Source organism: Ilyonectria robusta (assembly GCF_021365365.1).
Source record: "Ilyonectria robusta strain PMI_751 chromosome Unknown BGZ61scaffold_3, whole genome shotgun sequence".
Classification (NCBI taxonomy): domain Eukaryota; kingdom Fungi; phylum Ascomycota; class Sordariomycetes; order Hypocreales; family Nectriaceae; genus Ilyonectria; species Ilyonectria robusta.
The window spans coordinates 2281984-2301272 of NW_025764437.1; the positions used below are offsets into that span (position 1 = coordinate 2281984).

The 19289-nt window shown below is 57.0% G+C and overlaps 8 protein-coding genes across 8 annotated transcripts; 3 read left to right on the top strand and 5 right to left on the bottom strand.

The window, feature by feature from the left end:
* Positions 1 to 137: 137 nt before the first annotated feature.
* Positions 138 to 4028, bottom strand: BGZ61DRAFT_503507 (P-loop containing nucleoside triphosphate hydrolase protein). Its single transcript, XM_046251770.1, has 9 exons — positions 3652 to 4028; positions 2803 to 3591; positions 2167 to 2352; positions 2015 to 2099; positions 1932 to 1951; positions 1843 to 1878; positions 1626 to 1787; positions 1247 to 1572; positions 138 to 1192 (listed from the first exon to the last, which is right to left on the bottom strand). The coding sequence occupies exons 1-9, from the start codon at positions 3907 to 3909 to the stop codon at positions 403 to 405; spliced, it is 2652 nt and encodes an 883-aa protein (XP_046109832.1). The 5' UTR covers positions 3910 to 4028; the 3' UTR covers positions 138 to 402.
* Positions 4029 to 4131: 103 nt separating this feature from the next.
* On the bottom strand, positions 4132 to 6597 carry BGZ61DRAFT_382839 (Tubulin/FtsZ, GTPase domain-containing protein). Its single transcript, XM_046242676.1, has 7 exons — positions 6283 to 6597; positions 6160 to 6200; positions 6069 to 6095; positions 5925 to 6000; positions 5331 to 5861; positions 4854 to 5277; positions 4132 to 4800 (listed from the first exon to the last, which is right to left on the bottom strand). The coding sequence occupies exons 1-7, from the start codon at positions 6305 to 6307 to the stop codon at positions 4575 to 4577; spliced, it is 1350 nt and encodes a 449-aa protein (XP_046109833.1). The 5' UTR covers positions 6308 to 6597; the 3' UTR covers positions 4132 to 4574.
* On the top strand, positions 6179 to 6597 carry BGZ61DRAFT_443615 (uncharacterized protein). The gene has a single exon (XM_046244891.1). The coding sequence runs from the start codon at positions 6344 to 6346 to the stop codon at positions 6554 to 6556; it is 213 nt and encodes a 70-aa protein (XP_046109834.1). The 5' UTR covers positions 6179 to 6343; the 3' UTR covers positions 6557 to 6597.
* Positions 6598 to 7972: 1375 nt separating this feature from the next.
* Positions 7973 to 8764, top strand: BGZ61DRAFT_528295 (uncharacterized protein; the record flags this gene model as incomplete). The annotated part of the gene is made up of 2 exons (XM_046253233.1): positions 7973 to 8284; positions 8351 to 8764. The coding sequence occupies 2 exons, from the start codon at positions 7973 to 7975 to the stop codon at positions 8762 to 8764; spliced, it is 726 nt and encodes a 241-aa protein (XP_046109835.1).
* A 413-nt stretch (positions 8765 to 9177) lies between these two features.
* BGZ61DRAFT_473697 (uncharacterized protein) lies at positions 9178 to 10986 on the bottom strand (the record flags this gene model as incomplete). The annotated part of the gene is made up of 3 exons (XM_046248486.1): positions 9178 to 10125; positions 10192 to 10557; positions 10648 to 10986. 3 exons carry the CDS (start codon positions 10984 to 10986, stop codon positions 9178 to 9180), a joined length of 1653 nt encoding a protein of 550 aa, XP_046109836.1.
* A 1587-nt stretch (positions 10987 to 12573) lies between these two features.
* BGZ61DRAFT_528297 (uncharacterized protein) lies at positions 12574 to 13890 on the bottom strand (the record flags this gene model as incomplete). The annotated part of the gene is made up of 2 exons (XM_046253234.1): positions 12574 to 13033; positions 13091 to 13890. 2 exons carry the CDS (start codon positions 13888 to 13890, stop codon positions 12574 to 12576), a joined length of 1260 nt encoding a protein of 419 aa, XP_046109837.1.
* A 2112-nt stretch (positions 13891 to 16002) lies between these two features.
* BGZ61DRAFT_443620 (uncharacterized protein) lies at positions 16003 to 16411 on the bottom strand. Its single transcript, XM_046244892.1, has one exon. The coding sequence runs from the start codon at positions 16380 to 16382 to the stop codon at positions 16053 to 16055; it is 330 nt and encodes a 109-aa protein (XP_046109838.1). The 5' UTR covers positions 16383 to 16411; the 3' UTR covers positions 16003 to 16052.
* Positions 16412 to 17462: 1051 nt separating this feature from the next.
* On the top strand, positions 17463 to 18586 carry BGZ61DRAFT_443622 (uncharacterized protein). The gene has a single exon (XM_046244893.1). The coding sequence runs from the start codon at positions 17673 to 17675 to the stop codon at positions 18198 to 18200; it is 528 nt and encodes a 175-aa protein (XP_046109839.1). The 5' UTR covers positions 17463 to 17672; the 3' UTR covers positions 18201 to 18586.
* Positions 18587 to 19289: the final 703 nt, after the last annotated feature.

Consider the following 19289-nt stretch of genomic DNA (forward strand, 5'->3'; position numbering starts at 1 on the left):
AGCCGGCGGTTCTTCTAATTGTCAAAAAGTTGGCCATGTGTGAGTCGGGGTGCCCCACTGTGCGGCCCGCTTTGCATAACGTCAGCGCCGTCATTGGTCCTGAGCGAGCCCATTTCCATCGAGCCTCTAATACCCAACTTCTGCTTGTAAGTGCTTCAGTTGCATGCATCATAATTCATGGTGACCTGTTCTGACGGGAATTGAATGGCATTAACTCGGCTCCCTATGTGCACGCCAAGGCCTTGCTCTTGTGCTGCAGCTGGTCCCTACCCCTTTCTCCCCATCATCAACGAGCCCTCCAACATGTAAACAATCATCGCAAACAGTGCTTTCTTGACGAATCCTCCTTCTGCGCGCGCTCATATTATACTGTCTCTATCGCAACGCCGACAACTTGTCCATTTAGGCGTCAATCAAGTTCTCCTCTTGCTGCTGCTCCGCGCGAGCCTTGCCCTTGGCCTTGGCCTCCTTGGCAGCACGCTGGTAGAACTCGTTGAGGATCTTGGCGGGGATACGGTTGAGTAGATCCTTGGGGTAGATTCGGAGCAGGCTCCAGGCGAGGTCCAGGGACTCGTAGATAGTTCGCGACTCGTAGTGACCCTGGGCAATGAACTGGCGCTCAAACTTCTCCAAGAACTCCAGCGACAGCTTGTCCTCAGCTGACAGAGCCTCCTCACCGACGACAGCCTTCATGGCAGCGGCGTCACGACCGATGGCATACTTGGCGTACAGCTGGTTGGACACATCACCGTGATCCTTACGCGTCATGCCCTCACCAATGGCAGACTTCATCAGACGGGACAGCGACGGCAGGACGTTGATGGGCGGGTAGATACCGCGATTGTGCAGGGCACGGTCGATGAAGATCTGGCCCTCGGTAATGTAGCCAGTCAGATCGGGAATGGGGTGGGTGATATCATCGTTGGGCATGGTCAAGATGGGGATCTGGGTGATGGATCCGTTGCGACCCGCTACACGACCGGCTCGTTCGTAGATGGTGGACAAGTCAGTGTACATGTAACCGGGGAAACCACGTCGACCGGGAACCTCCTCTCGGGCGGCGGAAACCTCTCGAAGGGCATCGCAGTAAGCTGAAAGATCGGTAAGAATAACCAAGACGTGCTTCTCGAGCTGGTAGGCGTAGTATTCGGCGGTGGTGAGGGCGAGACGAGGAGTAATGATACGCTCGATACTAAGAAACGTTTAGTCTTATTGAAACACAGAGGTCTGGGTTGGATGCACGCACGTAGGGTCGTTGGCAAGGTTGAGGAAGAGGGTGACACGCTCCAAGCTGCCGTTCTCCTCGAAGTCGCGGGTGAAGAAACGAGCGGTTTCCAAGTTGACACCCATAGCACCGAAGACGATGGAGAAGTTCTCCTCGTGGCCATCGTGAACGCCTTTGTTGGTGATGCCCTGCTTCTGGACCAGGCCGGCCTGTCGGCAAATCTGGGCGGCGATTTCGTTGTGGGGCAGACCGGCGGCGGAGAAGATAGGGATCTTCTGTCCTCGGGCAATCGAGTTCATGGTGTCGATGGCGGAGATACCGGTGGAGATCATCTCCTCGGGGTATTCCTGTAGTCGTTAGAGGGAATTGGCACACCAGGCACCGAGGCGGGGGAGCTTACACGAGAGTAAGGGTTGATGGGGCTACCGTTGATGTCGAGGTAGTCCTCCGCCAGGACCTTGGGGCCCTTGTCGATAGCTCGTCCGGAACCATCGAAGATACGACCAAGCATGTCCTCAGACACACCGAGCTTCAAGCTCTGGCCGGTGAACTCGACTCGGGTCTGTCGCTGTCTCAGCCGGATGTTCTCCATTTTATACGCCGCAATGGCTGCCTACCTTCTTGACATCGATACCGGGGGTGCCTTCGAAAACCTATTGGGGCTCGTCAATCGCTGTCGATAACGCGGTTCATCGTGAGGAAGTACCTGGACAACGGCTCGATCACCTGCGGCTCGTGGTCAGCATGCCTCAAGCACTGGAACAAGGGGGATCCGGGAACGGCGCTAACCTCGAGCTTCGAGGACCTGACCAGATCGCTGCGTGCCATCGGCGAGGGTGAGGGTGACGATCTCGTTGTATCGGGGGTATTTGACCTGTCATTGTTAGACCGCGGATGGCACAGGCGCCGGTGGATGGCCGGCAGAGAAGAGACGCCCTCACATTCTCGACGATGACGAGCGGGCCGTTGACGCCGCCAACAGTGTTGTAGCGAATCCTCGGGGTGACCGAGTACGACGACGACTCGCGCGGGTCGGCCATGGTGGCGGTAGAGGAGCGGAAGGGGAGGGCGAAAAGGGAGGCGGTCGAGATGGGGAGGCGGCGAGAATGGCGCGTTGAAGGAGGGAGCTGTGGTGATGGGGAAACGGGAGGGCGCCTCAAGCTGGGATGAGGTTGGAGGAGGTTGAGCTTGCCTCACCAAGGTGGAGCCCTGCACCAGCCCAAGGACGCACGGCCGATAAACTTGCGCTGCGGAATACGTTACCTTACGCGACACCAGTTCTTCCGTCATTTTGCTACCTAGAGTGACATCACATGACTAAATATACCCCTCTATTCATTCTCCAGAGGTTGTACGCCAGAGCTCTCTTCCCAGCAGCAATATAGGATAATGCTATTTTGCAGCTGCTTAAAGGATTAGACATGTTTTTATATTTGATTTGTTTTTACAGCAGTTACTACGGATGTTGCATCAAGTTTTCAATGCGCAATGATGAGATGCTTGAGCTCCTCCCTCCCCTAAGCTTGAGCTGCCTCAGCTGTAGCTCGAGCTCGAGCTCCCAGTACCGCCTTGCCCACCGAGCTCTCATTGCCCTTGCCCAGCTCCTTCGTAATCCACGCTCCAATATCCGTCATAGCATCCAAGCTGATGCCTGTATCCATCCCCAGCGTCTCCATGAAGTAGACCATGTTCTCCGTCGCTACGTTACCTGTCGCCCCGGGGCTATAAGGGCACCCTCCAAGTCCACCCACACTGCTATCAAAGGTACGGATTCCGTGCTCCAGCGAAACGGCCGTGTTCACCAGAGCTTGTCCATACGTATCGTGGAAGTGCATCGCAATATCCTCCGACCTGATGCCCGCGGACGCCATGCATTTGAGTAACGCGCTGGTCCGAGGCGCCGTGCCCATGCCCGTCGTATCACCCAAGGATATCTCGTCCGCACCAGACTCCAACAAGTCCGCCGCAATCTCAGCTACTTTGTGTGGGTCTACTTCGAATCCCTCAAAGGGACATCCGAGAACGACCGAGATGTAGGCGCGGACGCGGAGACCCAGGGCCTTGGAGTCCTGGATCACCTCCTTGAACCGCTCCAGTGATGTCTGAATGTCACAGTTGAGATTCTTCTGCGAGAAGCTCTCAGTAGCAGCCGCAAACACGGCGACCTCGACGGATGGTTTCGATACAGCCTCGGCCTCGCTCGCGGGAGTGAGCTGTGTCGCAAAAGCCTTGGGGTTCTCGCTCAAGAGCTTCGCAGCGTTTTGTAGACCCTTGATGTTGGGGGCCAGGAAAGAGTATGAGATCGGCACCGGGGAGGAAACTTTTTGTTGAAGGATATGCTCGAGAATCTCGCTGGAATTGGCCATCTAGTCGGGAATGTGTTAGACAGGCGGCCGAGCAGAAGGTTGGCATCCTGGTGAACGTACCTGAGGGACCCATTTCGGAGACACAAAAGACCCCGCCTCAATTGTCGAAACTCCCGTCCGGGCCAATCGCTCAATCAGCTCAATCTTGGTCGCCAGCGGGATCGTCTTCTTTTCGTTCTGGAGGCCATCTCGGGGTCCAACTTCGACCAACTTGACGCGGTTGTCATACGACGCGCCACCGGCGGTCGCAAAGCCTCGCTGCCAGCGGAGCTGGGAGCGCCGGCAAGCTCTACAGATTCCAGATCGAAGAAGACTCATGATTGATGTAGTCGTCAGCCTTGGTTGAGTTGAGTTTGTCGTGGGAAGAGAGTCGGAGGGGCGGGAGTGCCTTGGGGAGGCCGACGTCAACCGCGGACTTTCGGCAGCTTCAACAATTGGGCCGAGCTCGAATCGGTCAGGGCCACCGACTGGCCAGCCAATGGTTACCTCAGCAAGCTTCCCCCGCAACCTGGCTTGCACAAGGTTCAGATGTGTGGGTTTGTGACATCGTCTGGGTGCCTGGTTGTAAGCAAAATATCTACGGAGTAAAGAAATATGTATTACTACCGCCACTACTGTCTATAAAGTACCTCCAACTATTGTTCCGGCCGAGTTGACGATTGTGCCAACTACCACAGCGAAGGGGAAGGAGGACAAGGGATCCCGCCAAGAACCGCACATTTAATCCTTGTGGCCTGTACTGTTACATTATGTATAAATTACGCACGAGCAAAGCTCACTCAACTAAAATATTAGATACGTCACTGTAAACAAGTATGTACCTAGACAGAGACGGTGTTGCCATCTACAGATTGGGTCTCTTTTGACATTAAAACTCGTTTTGGCTGGGGACCTTTAAAAAAGAAAATACACCTTCTCTGTAGGTGAGAGTAGGCTAAAACCGGTAGCAGAACGGTAATCCAGTCTTTCCATCCTCAAATCGCCTAGTACTCGGCCTCAAGCTCCTCCTCGCCCATGGAGTCGGTAGCAACCTCCTCGTAATCGCGCTCAAGAGCAGCGAGATCCTCACGAGCCTCCGAGAACTCACCCTCCTCCATACCCTCACCGACATACCAGTGGACGAAGGCACGCTTGGAGTGCATGAGATCGAACTTGGCAGACAGGGAAGACCAGGCCTCGGCAATGGCGGTAGTGTTGGAGAGCATGCAGCTATACAAATGTTAGACAGGTAATTGGCTTCAAAACGGTGTACTTTAACTTACACAGCGCGGTTGACCTTGGCCAAATCACCGTTGGGAACGTTCTCGGGAGCCTGGTAGCAGATACCGAGCTTGAAACCAGTGGGGCACCAGTCGACGAACTGGATGGTGCGCTTGGTCTTGAGGGTAGCGACGGCAGCGTGGGCGTCGTTGGGGACGACATCACCACGGTACAGGAGGCAGGTGGCCATGTACTTGCCCTGGCGGGGATCACACTTAACCATCTGGTTGTGGGGCTCGAAGCAAGACATGGTCATCTCCTGGACGGAGTTGGCCTCGTGAGCAGCCTTGGCAGCCGAGATGACGGGGGCGTAGGCGACCAGAGGGAAGTGGATTCGGGGGTAGGGAACCAGGTTGGTCTGGAACTCGTTCAGGTCGACGTTGAGGGAGCCATCGAAGCGGAGAGAGGCGGTGATGGAAGAGACGACTGTAGGATATGTTAGCTGGCTGATCCTTTCGTGGCTAGACATCAAATCATACCCTGGGCGATCAGACGGTTCAGGTTCTCGTAGTTGGGGCGCTCGAGGCCGAGGTTGCGACGGCAGATGTCGTAGATGGCCTCGTTGTCGACCATGAAGGAGCAGTCGGAGTGCTCGAGGGTGGTGTGGGTGGTGAGGATGGAGTTGTAGGGCTCAACAACGGCGGTGGCAGTCTGGGGAGCAGGGTAGACACAGAACTCCAGCTTGCTCTTCTTGCCGTAGTCGACAGACAGACGCTCCATCAGGAGAGCACCGAAACCAGAGCCGGTACCACCACCGAAGGAGTGGAAGACGAGGAAACCCTGGAGACCAACACAGTTGTCGGCAACACGGCGAATCTTGTCGAGGACGCCATCGATGAGCTCCTTGCCGATGGTGTAGTGACCACGAGCGTAGTTGTTGGAAGCATCCTCCTTGCCAGAGATCATCATCTCGGGGTGGAAGAGGTTTCGGTAAGCACCAGTTCGGACCTCATCGATAACGTTGGGCTCGAGATCGCAGTAGATGGTACGGGGGACGTACTTGCCCTGACCTGGAAATGGGGGCGGTTAGATGAGGGGCTCCGAGGCCATCAGGGACGAGGTCGAATCCATACCAGTCTCGGAGAAGAAAGTGCTGAAGCCCTGATCGGGGTCCTGCTGCTTGCGCTCCTCGGTGAGGTAGCCATCGGGCTGGAAGTTGAGAGGCGTCGGTCAGTATGGGACGAGGTGGTGTTGTCAACAAAGGAGTGCGTGTGTACCTGGATACCGTGCTCGAGGCAGTACAGCTGTAGAGGAAAGGTGTTAGCGATGCCGTCTCGCAGGAAGATCCGGAACAGGAAAAATACATACCTCCCAGCAGGAGTTGGCGATCTGGCAACCGGCCTGGCCGACTGGAGTGGTGAGTTAGCACGGCACGAAGGACTGAAGCACGATGCGGTGAAGACGCGTGTCGGTATCGGGGGGGGAGCTCACCGTTGATGCTAATGACCTCACGCATGGTTGCGGGCGGGAAGATGTGATTGGGGATTAAGTGATGGGAGGTTTGAGAGGAAGGGAGTTCACGAGCAGCACAGCAAAGACGCAGGCGGCAAGACAGGCCAGACAAGGCTTTTACGAACGGAGACTCGGGAGCGGGAATATGAGAGCGAAGACAAGGACGTGCAGTTTGGTTTGGCGATGGGGGGAAGAAAATAGGTGGGGGAAATTTGGCAGACAGGGGAGGCTTGCCCGTCCTAGGATTTGTTGATTTCGAGGCGTGTCTGCGTGGCTAGAAGGGGTAAGCGCGTTCTGGCTGGTGCCCTGCTGGCCGCTGCTGGCCACTGCTGAAGTGCTGCACTGCTGGCTCCCTGTGGACTCCCCTGCCGGCTCTAACGGGCTGCCACTGGCTCTCAGTGGCCACAGTGGCTCCGGTGGCAACCAGCGCCCCCTGGCCGTCGCCCAAGCCAAAGTGGCTCCTGCCCGCTTCACCGCTCCAGCCAACAAGCAGCTTCCAGAGCAGCCCGTCCGCAAATTATGGCCGGGTCGGGCCCTTGGGCCACGGCACAGGGCTCCATCCCTTTTGGTGACGATCCATGGATCCATGTTTATCAGACGACTCTCAGGCTTCCGTCGTCTGGGAGTGGTTGTCTCTGCCCTCAGCAGATGCTAGATACCTAGGTAGGTATGTACATTGTACACTGTACAGAGTATACTACGTACTACCTACCTGAGGTGCTGTAGATAAGTCTGTACTGTGCAGATATGTGCGGCTTGCTGTCTTCCGATAGCGTTGCCAAATTGCAGCGGAGATCCTCTCTGAGTCCCATGCCTGACACTTCCCTCTTGGAACTGCCCCTGTGCTCTCCACCACGGCGGAATCACTGCACCTCCGGGCTACTCTCCGTGTCGTATCAACGCAAAAAGGAAAGAAAACTGTAATACTCCGTAAAATCAAAGCGACTCCCTCCCAGCCGGGATGGAGATCATCAAACCAAGCCATGGCTTTCCCGTCCGCTCCCCAAGACCCTTTTGCTGCCCACATGGCGACAAATGGGCCATTACTAAACCTCACCCTGGTTCGAGCTGCCCTCTCACAACCGCTTGTCGTCCAGCCCACGCCCGCATTTCCACTGTCCGCCTCCGCCCCCCCTGTTCTGCAATGTACGTACCCGTTCCCGTCGTTCCCTTCTTCGTTCCTTTTCGCCTCGCCGTCCTTGGCTGTCTAGAGTGGCTGTGGGTGGAGGCCAATAGCTCGGGTAGCTAATAAGCCCAGGTTGCTGGTCAAGCCCTTGCTATGGTAAACTCACAGCGGACCACCAGCCCGACCTCCCGTACCGCCGTCGTCGTGGCTTCTGGCCTGTGGTCTGTGGTCTGTGGCCTGTCACCGAACTGTCACCGAACAGTGCGAAGTCCGTGTCCATTGGCAAGTGCCTAATCATACGCTGTCTGATCCTGGCATCCGGCCGTCGGATGTGCAGTTGCCCCAAGCTCTCTGAGCACACTCCTAATGTTTGGCTGCCCCTGGCATAAGACATGAGCCTCATCCCGAACATCAGCCGCCACACCCCGACCCCCACATCCGCCACATTGCTACATGTACCGAAGTACCTTGAGACTGCCAACTTCAACATCAAAGCATCACGCTCCAGGCAGCTAAATTGATGCCTCTATCCCCTCATCAACCATGATAATCCAAGTTTCATCCCTTCTGCCCATTGTGGCTCTCCTCTTTGCCACGGTCAGGCCTGTTGCCGCCAACGCTGAAAAGGCCATCTTCATAGCCCCGGACACCGTCAACATCCCCCTGCGGAAGCCTTCCCTTGACGATCTCAACCTCCATGTCTTGACTCCCAGCACCTGGTCAATTAGAGCCAACCTAACCCGAGTCTTCCCCACAGAGTCTGGGGATGCTTCTGCTCGGGCGTTCACGTGGTTGCTGCTGGACGGGCTCACTCCCGGCCAGCGCTACGAGTTTCGTGTTTGCTGGGCTGCCATTGTAAGTCTACAAATTCATATATATGATGCGTTAGAAAGGCATAGCTAATTATCATTAACCCTGAAGCAACCCACTAATTTCGCCATGGACGTCTACGAATTGGACGCCGTCTGGGATACGCCGGAGCTCATCCAGTCACTCGCAGAGTACGCCAGCTCACGTCAACCTAACTCTGAAGGTGGTCAAGATCCGTCTCTAGAGGGCCAGCAGGAGCGGAAATCTTCTGTTCTGTTGCTCCAAGTACGAGCATTCGCCGAGTACTTCACCGACAATGCAGCGCTCATGAAGGACCCCCCTCCAGTTTTGGTCGATCTCATCCTGGACCCGTACTTGTACAATGCTGTCCCCCGTTCTCTCCTCCCCACCATTGGATACCTCGTCCTCGTAGGACTAGTCGCTTGGTCTGTGGCTCGTTCCGTCGCCTCCAAGCTACAGTCTATAGCTGTCACCGCCGAGACATCGACAAAAAAGCGAAACTAGACACAGGGTTTCTTCGTAAACTCGAGCCACCGTGGCCGGATTCCCAAATACAAGCGGGTTCGGTAGATGCATTCTTCTATCTATGTCGGTCGTTACCATCGTTATCTCCATCTTTATCTTCTTCATCATCTTCTTCTTCCTCTCCACAATTTGACTGGGCGTTACTCTCGTCCTCATCAGTCCTCATCAGTCCTCTGGGTCATCACATATATTACCCTCGGTTGAGTTCCGGTGGTCCAACCCTCCATCACTTTGTTCATCCAGCCCATTAGTTACCTTGCGATCTGAACAGGCTCCGAAGTTCTCGGCGGGCAATTTGCCAGCCGACATCTGGCTATCGGGTCGGGGGCGCAAACAAGAAGGAAAACGGTCCGCGGTGCGATTCTTGGCTAGGTTCCGTTTACACGCGTCTCTCAGTAAGGTGCACCATATTGCTGGCCTTGTTGAGGGTAGCTTCCGTGTGGAATCTGGGGAGGGGCTCCCTCATGGTGCTGTTGAGAGCCGTACTGGGACGACTGGCCACCGGGAGGCGTATTGTATGAGGGATTGTATCCGCCGGTTGGAGGAGGTGGGAACTGCTGATGACCACCCGAAGAAGGGGCGCCAAAAGATTGCTGGTGTTGGCCGTACTGGTCATGACCTCCCTGGCTACTAGCAGGAGGCGAGCTGTGAGGGTAAGACTGGCCATATGATTGCTGCTGAGGCGGCTGGCCTGGGGGAGGAGGTGGATACTGGACATGCTGCTGGGTTTGGCCGTGCTGAGACTGGCCGTGCTGAGACTGGCCATGTTGAGCTTGTTGCTGAGGCGGTCCGCCGGAAGTAGGGGGCGGCGGGAATGAGTTGGTTTGTGATCCATACTGCTGGTTCGAACCGTGCTGAGGTGGTCCGCCGGAAGTAGGGGGCGGCGGGAATGAATTGGTTTGGGATCCATACTGCTGATTCGAACCGTAGGATGGATTCGAGCCATAGGAAGGGTTGGAGCCATGAGACTGGTGCGAAATGGGTTGCTGAGGGTGGGAGCCCTGGTGTTGCTGGCTCTGCTGGCCTGGCTGGTTATACTGGCCCGGCTGGTTATGCTGGCTCGGCGAGGTATGCTGGCCTGGTTGGTTATACTGGCCTGGCTGGTTATACTGGCCTGGCTGGTTGTGCTGGCCTGGCGAGGTATGCTGGCCCTGTTGGTGCTGCTGACCCTGCTGCTGGGGCTTGTTCGGAGAGGGCGAGCCGTATGACTGCGATCCGCTCGTGGGAGTCGAGGTGGGCTTGCCTGAGGAGCCCGGGGGATGGTACGTGGGAGCTTCGCCCGAGTAGCTTCCGCTCTGGCCCTGGCTCTGACCCGAGTTAGAGTAGCCAAAGTTCTGGTTCTGAAATTGCAGCGCAGTCAGTCAATTTGATTCCATCTTCAACTTTGAGAACGTCGTTATACATACGCCGTTGCCAGGCTTGCCGCCAAACATGTGGGCAACGCCGCCCATGACCGTGCCAGCCAGTCCGCCCTGTTGATGATGCGACCCACTGGAGGACTGACCGCCGTGGTAATTCTGCGGGGGAGGGGGCTTCTCCGAGGTAGCCGTCGCCGATCCCATGAAGCTCGATGCCAACTGTCCTACAAGCTTGCTCGCCGAGGAGTTCTTGCCTGATCCACTGCTGTTGCCACCACCGCTACCGTGGCTTCCACCTCCGAGGAATTGGCTGGCCAAGCCACCGAGGTTACCCAGTGGGTTGGAGCTGTTGTTGCTGCTGCTGCCGTGGCTGGTGTTCTTGCCGCCGCCGAGAAGTGCGTTCATGGCCATGGTCTAGATGTATACATCCGCAAGGGCATTGGTTAGCCAAAATCCAGTTTCGCAACATTGATGGCTCCCAAGACAAATCAAGGTACAACTTACACCAATACCGCGATCGCCCGTGGGACCACCCGCGCCCCTTGCGCCGTCGGGCAAGATGGGCTCCATGGTGCCGTCGGCGTGGCGGACCGTCTGAGAACCGTCGGGATGAGTGATGAGCTCAGGCTGGGGCGGGGTGCCGTAGGGATGTTCGACGTTCTGGGCCGGGGTGCTGCCCGTGAAGGCAGGCTCGGTAGGCGTGTCCCACTGAGAGACGCCGGTGGACAACTGGACGAAGTAATACTTCTTGCTGGAGCCATCCCACTGCGCAATCCAGCCGGCGGGCAGTGGAGGCGGGGCAAACGTGGGACCCTCGGCGGCGGGGGACGTCGGTCCAGCCATGATGTTCGAGTGTCGACCCGGGGACGAGTTGAGACGAGACGAGACGGGAGAGTGGGAGGACGTCAAGGCGAGGACGAGGGCGTAGTGAAGAGTGTCTGATGCTGGAGCAAGGTGGGATGCACGCGACGATGCAGACGGAACCGTCGCAAAGAGGGGAGGTGTTTTAGGAGGGAGGGGAGGAGGGACCGAGGGAGGAGGAGGGAGGAAGGAGGAGGAAGGAGGTGGGAGGAGGGGTCGACGGGGGACGTTCCGTCAGAGAGCGAGAATCGCTGCAGTCATGAGGTGAGGTGGTTCGCGTTGCTGCTGGGCTGGTGGAGGTTATAAGGCTGGAGGGCTGGAGGGCTGGCACGGGAACCCCCTCCTACACACTACACACACACGGTCGACGAGCCCCATTGGAGGTCCCCTCTTTCCCGCAACGACGAGAGCAGCGACAGACCTCGCAGCGGATATTGGGTGGGCTCTTGGGCGCGCGGGAGGCCGGCGGTCGAATCGTCAAATGATGGATGGCGCTTGCAGCCCTCAGCGGGCTCTCCCAGGGCTTGTCGGGGAGCTACAGAGCGCGGGCTAGGCGGTTTCGGGAAGTGCGCGCCCCTCCTTCTTGGGCGTCTGCGACCTCCTCAGTGACCTTTCGTCCCTCGTCGTCTGGCTTCGGCCATGGTAGCACGGTACCCTTCTCCCAGCACTGCCCCGCGCTCGCTGCTGAAGAGTTGCGTAGACGCCGTGGCTTCTGGGGAGGGGTCCTCTGTGTAACGTGCACAGTGTGCGCACTGTCTGCCTCTTGGTGCCCAACCGCTCCACCTCTGCGCGGCCCGCCCGCACGCCGCGCCGTATCCGCACTGTCGGCCATGTCCTCGCACCTGGAATGAGCCACACCGACGTCCCCTCGGCCGGCACTCGTTTCGTCCCAGCATCCGCAAACGCCTCACCAAGGTGGCCATCTCTCTTGATCCGGCACATCAGATGGGCTGCCTCTTTAGGTACGCTTTCGATGCCCTGGCCCCCTTTCTGCCTGTCTGTCGATCCGACATTGTTCCTGCCGTATCTTCCACCCGTCAGCTTCTGCACGCAAGGGAGGGACCCTTTGTGTCACGCAACAGGCCCCATGACTCACGTGCCATGGCGACTTCAACTTCGAGTCCGCCATGATAAGGTCTGTCATGGGTGTAGACTCTGTAATGGACTCACTCAACCTAGAGGGTTTCATTTTCCCCACTCGTCACACTCCGGTTTCGTATGTCACTTGTCAATCACTTCAAACTTCATAAGCATGTTCAATTCCATCACGTTTGCGCAATCGAGGAGAGCGTCTCTCATATAGGCCCTTGTTTTTGTGTGAAAATTCATCAAAGTTTTATTTCTTGAGAGTCTGTGTGCCTCTTCATCATGTCTTCATTTACAATGCTAAAAGAACGAAAGAAAGAACTCCTGATATCCCCCCGGGGTGTTTGCCCCAGACCGTCCTCGTCAAAAATACAGTATGTACTTTTGAATGAAGGTCAATGACTCCCAATGGCCAGTGCCTCCATTCCAAATGCCCATCCTTTGTTCAGAAAGCCTTTCCCAAAGGTTTTGCACGTCCACACTCTAGAACCGAGCGCGGAAGCTGCGGAAAGTTCGTCGTCGTTGGGCGCTGGTGATGGCGAAAGCCTCAGCGGTGCTGCTCCCGCAGGTGGTGCCGTCGGCCACAGCCATGAGGACCGACCAGGTACCCGAGGCACAGCGCTGGAACTTGGTGCCACCAACGCAGTTCCACTCACCCTCGTTGCTGCAGGCAGTGCCGGCGGTGTGGCTACTGCCGCTGGAGCCGTCGCCGCTGCCCGAGGTGGCAGAGGCAGCGGGAGCAGAGGCGGAAGACACAGAGCCTCCAGCACTCTTGGTCATGGTGACGAGGGTGGTAGTAGGAGCGCTGTCGACGACAGTTGTGGGAGCGTTGTTGGCGACGGAGGTGGGAGCGCTGTTGGCGACGGATGTAGGAGCGCTGTTGGCGACAGTTGTGGGAGCGCTGTCTGCAGGCTGAGATACGGTGATGAAGACGCCGCCAGGACTACAGTCAGGTGAGTTAGTTGTTGCACTCGAAGCAGGAGCTGAGGGCGATACATACACGGTGGTGTCATCCGCAGGAGCAGCGGTCGTGGCCGCAGGTTGAGTGTAGGTAGCCACAACGGTGGTTCCCGCAGCAGCAGAGGTGTTGCTGTCACCAGAGCCCGAGCCGGATCCAGAGGAGCCGCAGCTGCCATCAGGAGCCACAGCGTTGGAGTCGGCCATGGAGACCTCAGTACCAGGGTTGGGGAACATGACATCGGCTTCCTGGGTCACAGCGCAGCCGTTACCGGCACTGCCAACGTTGGCAACAAACATGTCAGGGAGGCTGCTGAGGGCGTTGGCGCGCTTGGCGGAGGAGCCGGTGATGTTAACGGCTGCGCAGTTCATGTACATCTCGCGGTTGCCGGTCTTGTTGAACCAGGTCCAGGCGAAGATAGCCTCACCAGCGGGGGTGTCGCTGGGGATGGTGAAGTCGAAGGATCCGCCAGACGAGAGAGGACAGTTGCCGATGTACGAGTGGATGACCTTCCAGGTCTTGCCCTTGTCGAAGGAGAGCGAGGCCTGACAGCTGCCACCATTGTGGAAAGCTCCACCAGCGATAGTCATGTTGAAAGTGCCGCCGGCCGCGAAGGTGGCAGTGGCGGCGCCCTCAGCAGTGCCGAAGAGGCTGTGGTAGCCTTTGCAGGGGAAGTTGCTGCCAGAGGCATCCAGGGGAGCGGTCATGCTGTAGTCGATGCTACCGGAGGCGGCGAAGGGGTTGTACTTCGAGTTGAAAGGAGCAGGGTAAGTCATCTCCATGTGGGCTTGGGCAAGGCCCGCGAACCCGAAGGCCAGGGCGAGGGACTGGAAAACCTTCATGTTGAGGGTGGTTGTTGATGTGTTGATTTGGTTGCTGAAAAGAAACGTTCCTCACGTCCGTCGAGGAGTGAAGAGGGTATCCGGAAAGTTGAGAAGAAGAAACTGGCTGAAAGCTAGTGTTTTCTGGTTGTGTGTGCGGTGAAGGTGAGAAGAAAGATGAGAATCCTCGGGCGGCTCAGAAAGGCTTTTATGTCGAGCACAGCTCGAAGCGTTGAGTGAGTTATGGAGGCTGGTGTTCTGATGAACAGAATGTGAGTTGCAGGTGAATGAACGGGTGGGTTATTCGCGAGTGGGTACGCTATTGTGTTCCGAAGAACAAAAGGATTGTGGTGCTTTGTGCGGGTTTCCCAAAGGAATGCGACGACGCGAGACGAGGACGAAAAAAAAAAGGGTGGATGGCTGAGCAGCGAGCGAGGGAGCTGCAGAGCGAAAGACGAGTCAAGAGACCGGAGTCAAGAGAGCGTGTGTTCGTGTGTGCGTGTGTTGCAAGGTCTCGTCTGGCGTGTTTCCCAGAAATGCGTTTCGTGCGAGCAGCTGGGCCGAAAGTGGGTAGCACGAAGCCAAAAAGGAGGGTTGTCAAGAGTTTGGGGAGGGTTGGATGTTCAGTTTGGGTCGGTTGGTGATGAGTCGGGTTGAGTCGAGAAATGCGAGCACAGGAAAGCCCAGCCCCAAGGACAAACGACGAAGAAGATGTCTGGCACGGAGGAGAAAGGGAGTGTAGCTGGCCACCGGGGCGGAAAAGGAAACAGAGCAAAAAAAAGGTGAAGAATTCCTGAGCGGTGCTGGGGAGAGAGGAGGTCGGGGGGTGTGGTGTGGTGGAGGAGCAGGCCGGTCTTCTTTTGTACTTGGGCCATGGCCACCACAGGAAGCCACCACAACCACCACGGCCCGTTGTAATGCAGTGACCCGGCGGCCAACGACTTCGCCCAGCCGAGCCGGGATGATCGACAGGAGGGAGGCGGCATGCAAGATCGGCCTTGCCATGGCCTGGACCTTGGGCATCTCCACCGATGGACGGGGGCCGGGGAGGGGAGAGGGGGGGCTAGACAGAGAGGCTGTACATAGTACAGTAGAGAGAGCACCAACATACTACACCAGCCAGGACAAGACTAGGAAGACAAGGCCAGACAGGGACAGGACGGCGCATAATCCATTCACCTCTGCTTCTGCTTCGCACTCCATTTTTGGCCGCCCTGTGACCTTGACCTTGGGACCATGTAAGTGCCTGTCGACAACATCCACGCTTGCACGCCCCTGTTGCACTCCCCTCCCTCCGCCCTTTGTCGTACTACACCCCTGGGGCCTAGTTTCTCTCTCTCATCCATTGTGTCCGCCCTAGTTAGTCAGTCCATTGTGCCTTGTGCCTGGATTCCTGTCCTGATTGATCTCTCTCGCCCAGGATGTCTTGTCTTGTCTTGTCTTGTCTCGTATGAGCTCCGGCCACTGGGCAGCCATAGCTACCCACGCCCACAATGACCCGGGGGTGTGCCTTTGTCCCGTCCCCAGCGCCCAGACCTGTCTAGATCCCCTCTCCATCTCCGAAGCTGCAAAGCGGCTGTGCGTCACCGTCCCTTCGTTTTTGCTGTTCCTCTCGTGCTACCCTGCCGCTTGCCCTGGCATGTATGTCTGAGAGTGTATGCGTGTCAACGGAGTGGCCCCCCGCTAAGCTGCATGCAAACTGGGCGCCTAGGCAAACCGCTGTCGATGAGCCAGGGCCCAACGGCCTCCTGTCCTAACCAGAGAGCGCAAAGCCTCTGCGGAAAGACAAAACAGCAATTCCTCGTGCTATGGCTTTACCGCCGCGCTGCTAGGGCGCCAGCTGAGTCTCTATAGGGTCTTCGGGGGTCCAGGCCGAGGCGCTGGGGTCAAACTCGAAACCGATCTTCGCGGCCCCGTCCCCACACACACGCGCACAACGCAGAGACATACTGTCAACCCATCCATCCAGATGCTACCTATGTACCTACTCTGTGCGGACTCGCCAGACATGCCCCCCTGAGGCTGTCGTTTCGTCTCCTTTTTGGTCCTCGGCCCCATGTGCCTCGGCGGTTTTTTCGAATTGACTTCTTTTTTCAGTGTCCTCAGTTCATCTCTTTTTTTCTTTCCCCGTGGAAAATGTTTGTCACGGGTGCACAAGGGTGGCGTGGGAATGCGACCAGCCATCAGCAGCCAGCTTCCTTCTCCATTGTCAGGCCACTGGTATGTTTGCTTTCACCGGTGCCTAGGTGGCCTCCCAGTCTCAGGCGAAAAATAGCGCGTGTCGGCGTCAATTGCAACGAGCGAATGAATAGGAATGGACCTGGGCTAAAGGTGACGGCCCGGTGACTCTTGGTTGACCTTGACCTCTCGTCACAGGTGTAAGTGCTCGCGGCTCTTGGACTGGCTCGCTGGCGCCCTCTCCTGTGACTGGACGCATTGTACAACCGAAGGGAAGGAAAGAACTCTGGGACAAGGGCAAACAGGGGTAGCCAGTGACGGATCATGGCACTCATGGCCAATCAGACGCCCCAAATGCCGTGGCAGTTGAAACGCCACCCGCGCTGGAGCTGCGCTGATTGGCCCTGTACCTGAGTGAAACGCGATCGGAGGGGGACATGTTGGCGCGCGAGAAGCAAGGGGCAGGTACGAGACAGGGGCCAGAAGGAAAGCGAGTGGCAAGCGCAGTCCACGCTCGGAGCCAGGAGCCAGGAGGGGAACGGTTAAGCCACGTCCCGAAAACAAGGGACCAGCCAGCTAGCCAGCCAGCCAGCCAGCCAGCCAGCCACCAGCGAGCGACAGTGACAGCGACAATGACAGCGACAGCCCGGCTAGCGGCGGACAGAAGGCCCCAGAATGGCCTAACAAAGAGGCCTCAGGGGTGAGAGGAGGGGTTTGTGACAGGAAAGCCCAGGAGGGGAAGGAAGTTCTCCAGCATTGAGGACGCAAGCGAGAGAAGGATGCGGATCGGTGGTTTGAGAGTCATCGTGTTGGGTTCGTGTCTGCACGGTTTTGCGGTTGGTTGTTGCGACTGCTGCCAACGTGCATCCTCTGAGTTCGTGTTATGCACGAGTGCTACGGGTACTATGTTTGGCTACCAGCGAAGATGACTAGGTCAAGGCCGATTGTCTTCGGTCGGTGTGTGTTAGAGACGGGTGGAGAGGTCGGAGATGGGGAAGGGGAGTGGATTCCGCTGTGGAGAGAGAGAGAGTTGTCGTTTGCTCTACATTAGTTGGCACTGGCAGGGAGGCAAGACTCAGAGAGCAGGGACGGCGCTATTGCGCGGAATGGAGGCTCCCTGTCAGTGTCTTGGACCTCCAACCTCCAGCCTCGCTTGCACTCGCTCATTGAGGGATCGTAGACAAGACCCAACGACAGGGAATAAGCCCGAGCCTGTCCATGTCATCTCTATGTTAGGCATGTGATGAGGATCCAACGGGAGGATGCCGAGGACGACTTACAACAATTCATTCAGGGTAAAGTAAATTCAATGTGCATTGCTTGACTTAGTCGGTTGCATAAAATTATATTGGACAACTTGTTCTCTATTATTATTTCTTGGTCTTGGATCAAACATCATAGAGAATCGATGCCATTGATGTTCGTACAAGTCCATCTCACTTCACCGTTGGTCGTTATTGTTGTCATAGTCATGTTAGTCATATTACGTAGTTGGCCAAAAGTCCCAATACACTAGCAACAAGCGATGGATTCGCATCCAGCCCCCGACAGATCCGATTCAGAATCCTTCCGATACAAACCCTCCACCCCCGGAGCTGGCTAGGACGAGAAGGGCCGTAGCAGCAATGCCAATTGTCCGGCGTCTTGTGTCCCTGATCGCCGCCTACCCTAGGGCCCGAGGGTCCCCTCGCCATGGTCAATCCTCGCTCCTTAGCCTCACCGTCCACAGCCCACGGCCAACCATCGGAATCCCTGACACCGAGTCTGTGTGCAGGCCCATAATCAGCAGGCTGGATCCAGCACAACTACTACGTCGCACGTATGAAGGACCCAGGCACAGTCATTACGGGACGCAGTGTAGCATTAAGCATAGTAACCTGGGGTCCGAGTCGAGCTCGACCGGGGTCTCCCGCGACGACTGCGCCTCGGTGCTCTACCCGTACCTGACTGCAACACGGCCTGCGCCTCCGGGCTGCCAATGCAAGCTGCTGCGGCTGGAGAGAGAGCACTGGCCGCGTACTGGGCCTTGCCTTGGCGATGATGAGATGCCAGATGCCTCGAACAGCCTTGCATTGGCATTGCCGCCGTGCTGCCGCCATGCGTCGATCTACATAGTTCGCTGGCTCTATTTCTGTACGTGCCTGTGCCCGTGACTGGCTCTGTACCGCCAAAGAGGCCGCCACCCGCGCGTGTAAGCAACGCCTACAGTAGTGAGGATGCTCAGTGCAGCATCTTGTCGGCAAAGCTGCACCGTCGAATCCTTGTCAATCCTCATACTACGTAGGGACTCCCTCCCTCCTTGGCCGCATCCTTCGAAGAATGTTCCCCGTTGGCGTCTCGATGACTCGCTGACTGGCTCACTGGCAAACGATTCCCCAGTCCATCAGCCCACCACACCCCGCTTCGGCGGCAGTCACAACCACTAACACGTCTAACCTTGGTCCCCTCTTCACCAACTTGACGCTCCTGTGGCGCCGTCCGTTCCTGGGACCATCTCTGTGGGTGGCGCCGACCTTTCCATGGTGAAGCCGCCCCATGCGTCGCCCCCTCACAGAAGAACTGAAGAACTGAAGACCAGGAGACGGGCGAACCCCGCGGCGCCAAGAACCACCACTCAAGGCTGGCTTCTCACTCAACCATCCGACAATCGACCCAGTATTCAGGGGTGAGAAGCGTGAGAGGCGTGAAATATATGCAAGTATACTGACGACATGACCCATCATCATGTCCCGCGTTTCTGCAACCGTCACGCTGTCCCACCCGTCTGGCCGTTTTGCCGGCTTTTCTTTTTTTGCATCTTCACTACTTTCTCAGTGCAATGACATGTCTGCCTGCTCGCGTTGGCTGGTCGTAATACCCCTGCTCATGGGTTCGTTCGCCAAGGACAAGGCCCTGTCGTCCACCGTCCCACGTCCGACAGTTGGAGCTTCATATTCAGTCCACCCTTACCCTTTTCTGCCCTTTTCTGCCCTTTTCTGTACTGCTCGCACCCTCCTCTTCTCCTCTTCGCTCACTTCCGTTTACACATACACCCTTACTTACTACCTATGACATCGTCCCACCTATACATCTGCATCTGCATCTGCATCTATACACACATTAATTCCCATGCCATCCCTGAAAGATCATTCTAAAACGGCCACGGCCAGCACATTCATCCTCCCATCCATCCATCCCCAGTTAAGCCAAAGCCATCGCCATCGCCATCGTCACCCCATCAATCCATCAATCCATCAATGCCA

Bases quoted from the DNA above. Each gene is read 5' to 3' on its own strand.
- BGZ61DRAFT_382839 (XM_046242676.1), bottom strand. From the start codon at position 6,307: ATGCGTGAGGTCATTAGCATCAACG. The intron at 6,201-6,282 runs GTGAGCTCCCCC...TCACCACTCCAG, and splicing joins TGAGGTCATTAGCATCAACG to TCGGCCAGGCCGGTTGCCAG. The intron at 5,278-5,330 runs GTATGATTTGAT...CATATCCTACAG, and splicing joins GAACCGTCTGATCGCCCAGG to TCGTCTCTTCCATCACCGCC.
- BGZ61DRAFT_443622 (XM_046244893.1), top strand. From the start codon at position 17,673: ATGCCAATTGTCCGGCGTCTTGTGTCCCTGATCGCCGCCTACCCTAGG.
- BGZ61DRAFT_503507 (XM_046251770.1), bottom strand. From the start codon at position 3,909: ATGAGTCTTCTTCGATCTGGAATCTGTAGAGCTTGCCGGCGCTCCCAG. The intron at 2,100-2,166 runs GTGAGGGCGTCT...TAACAATGACAG, and splicing joins CGCTCGTCATCGTCGAGAAT to GTCAAATACCCCCGATACAA. The intron at 1,788-1,842 runs GTAGGCAGCCAT...AGACAGCGACAG, and splicing joins CCGGTATCGATGTCAAGAAG to ACCCGAGTCGAGTTCACCGG.
- BGZ61DRAFT_443615 (XM_046244891.1), top strand. From the start codon at position 6,344: ATGGGAGGTTTGAGAGGAAGGGAGTTCACGAGCAGCACAGCAAAGACG.
- BGZ61DRAFT_443620 (XM_046244892.1), bottom strand. From the start codon at position 16,382: ATGAGTGCCATGATCCGTCACTGGCTACCCCTGTTTGCCCTTGTCCCA.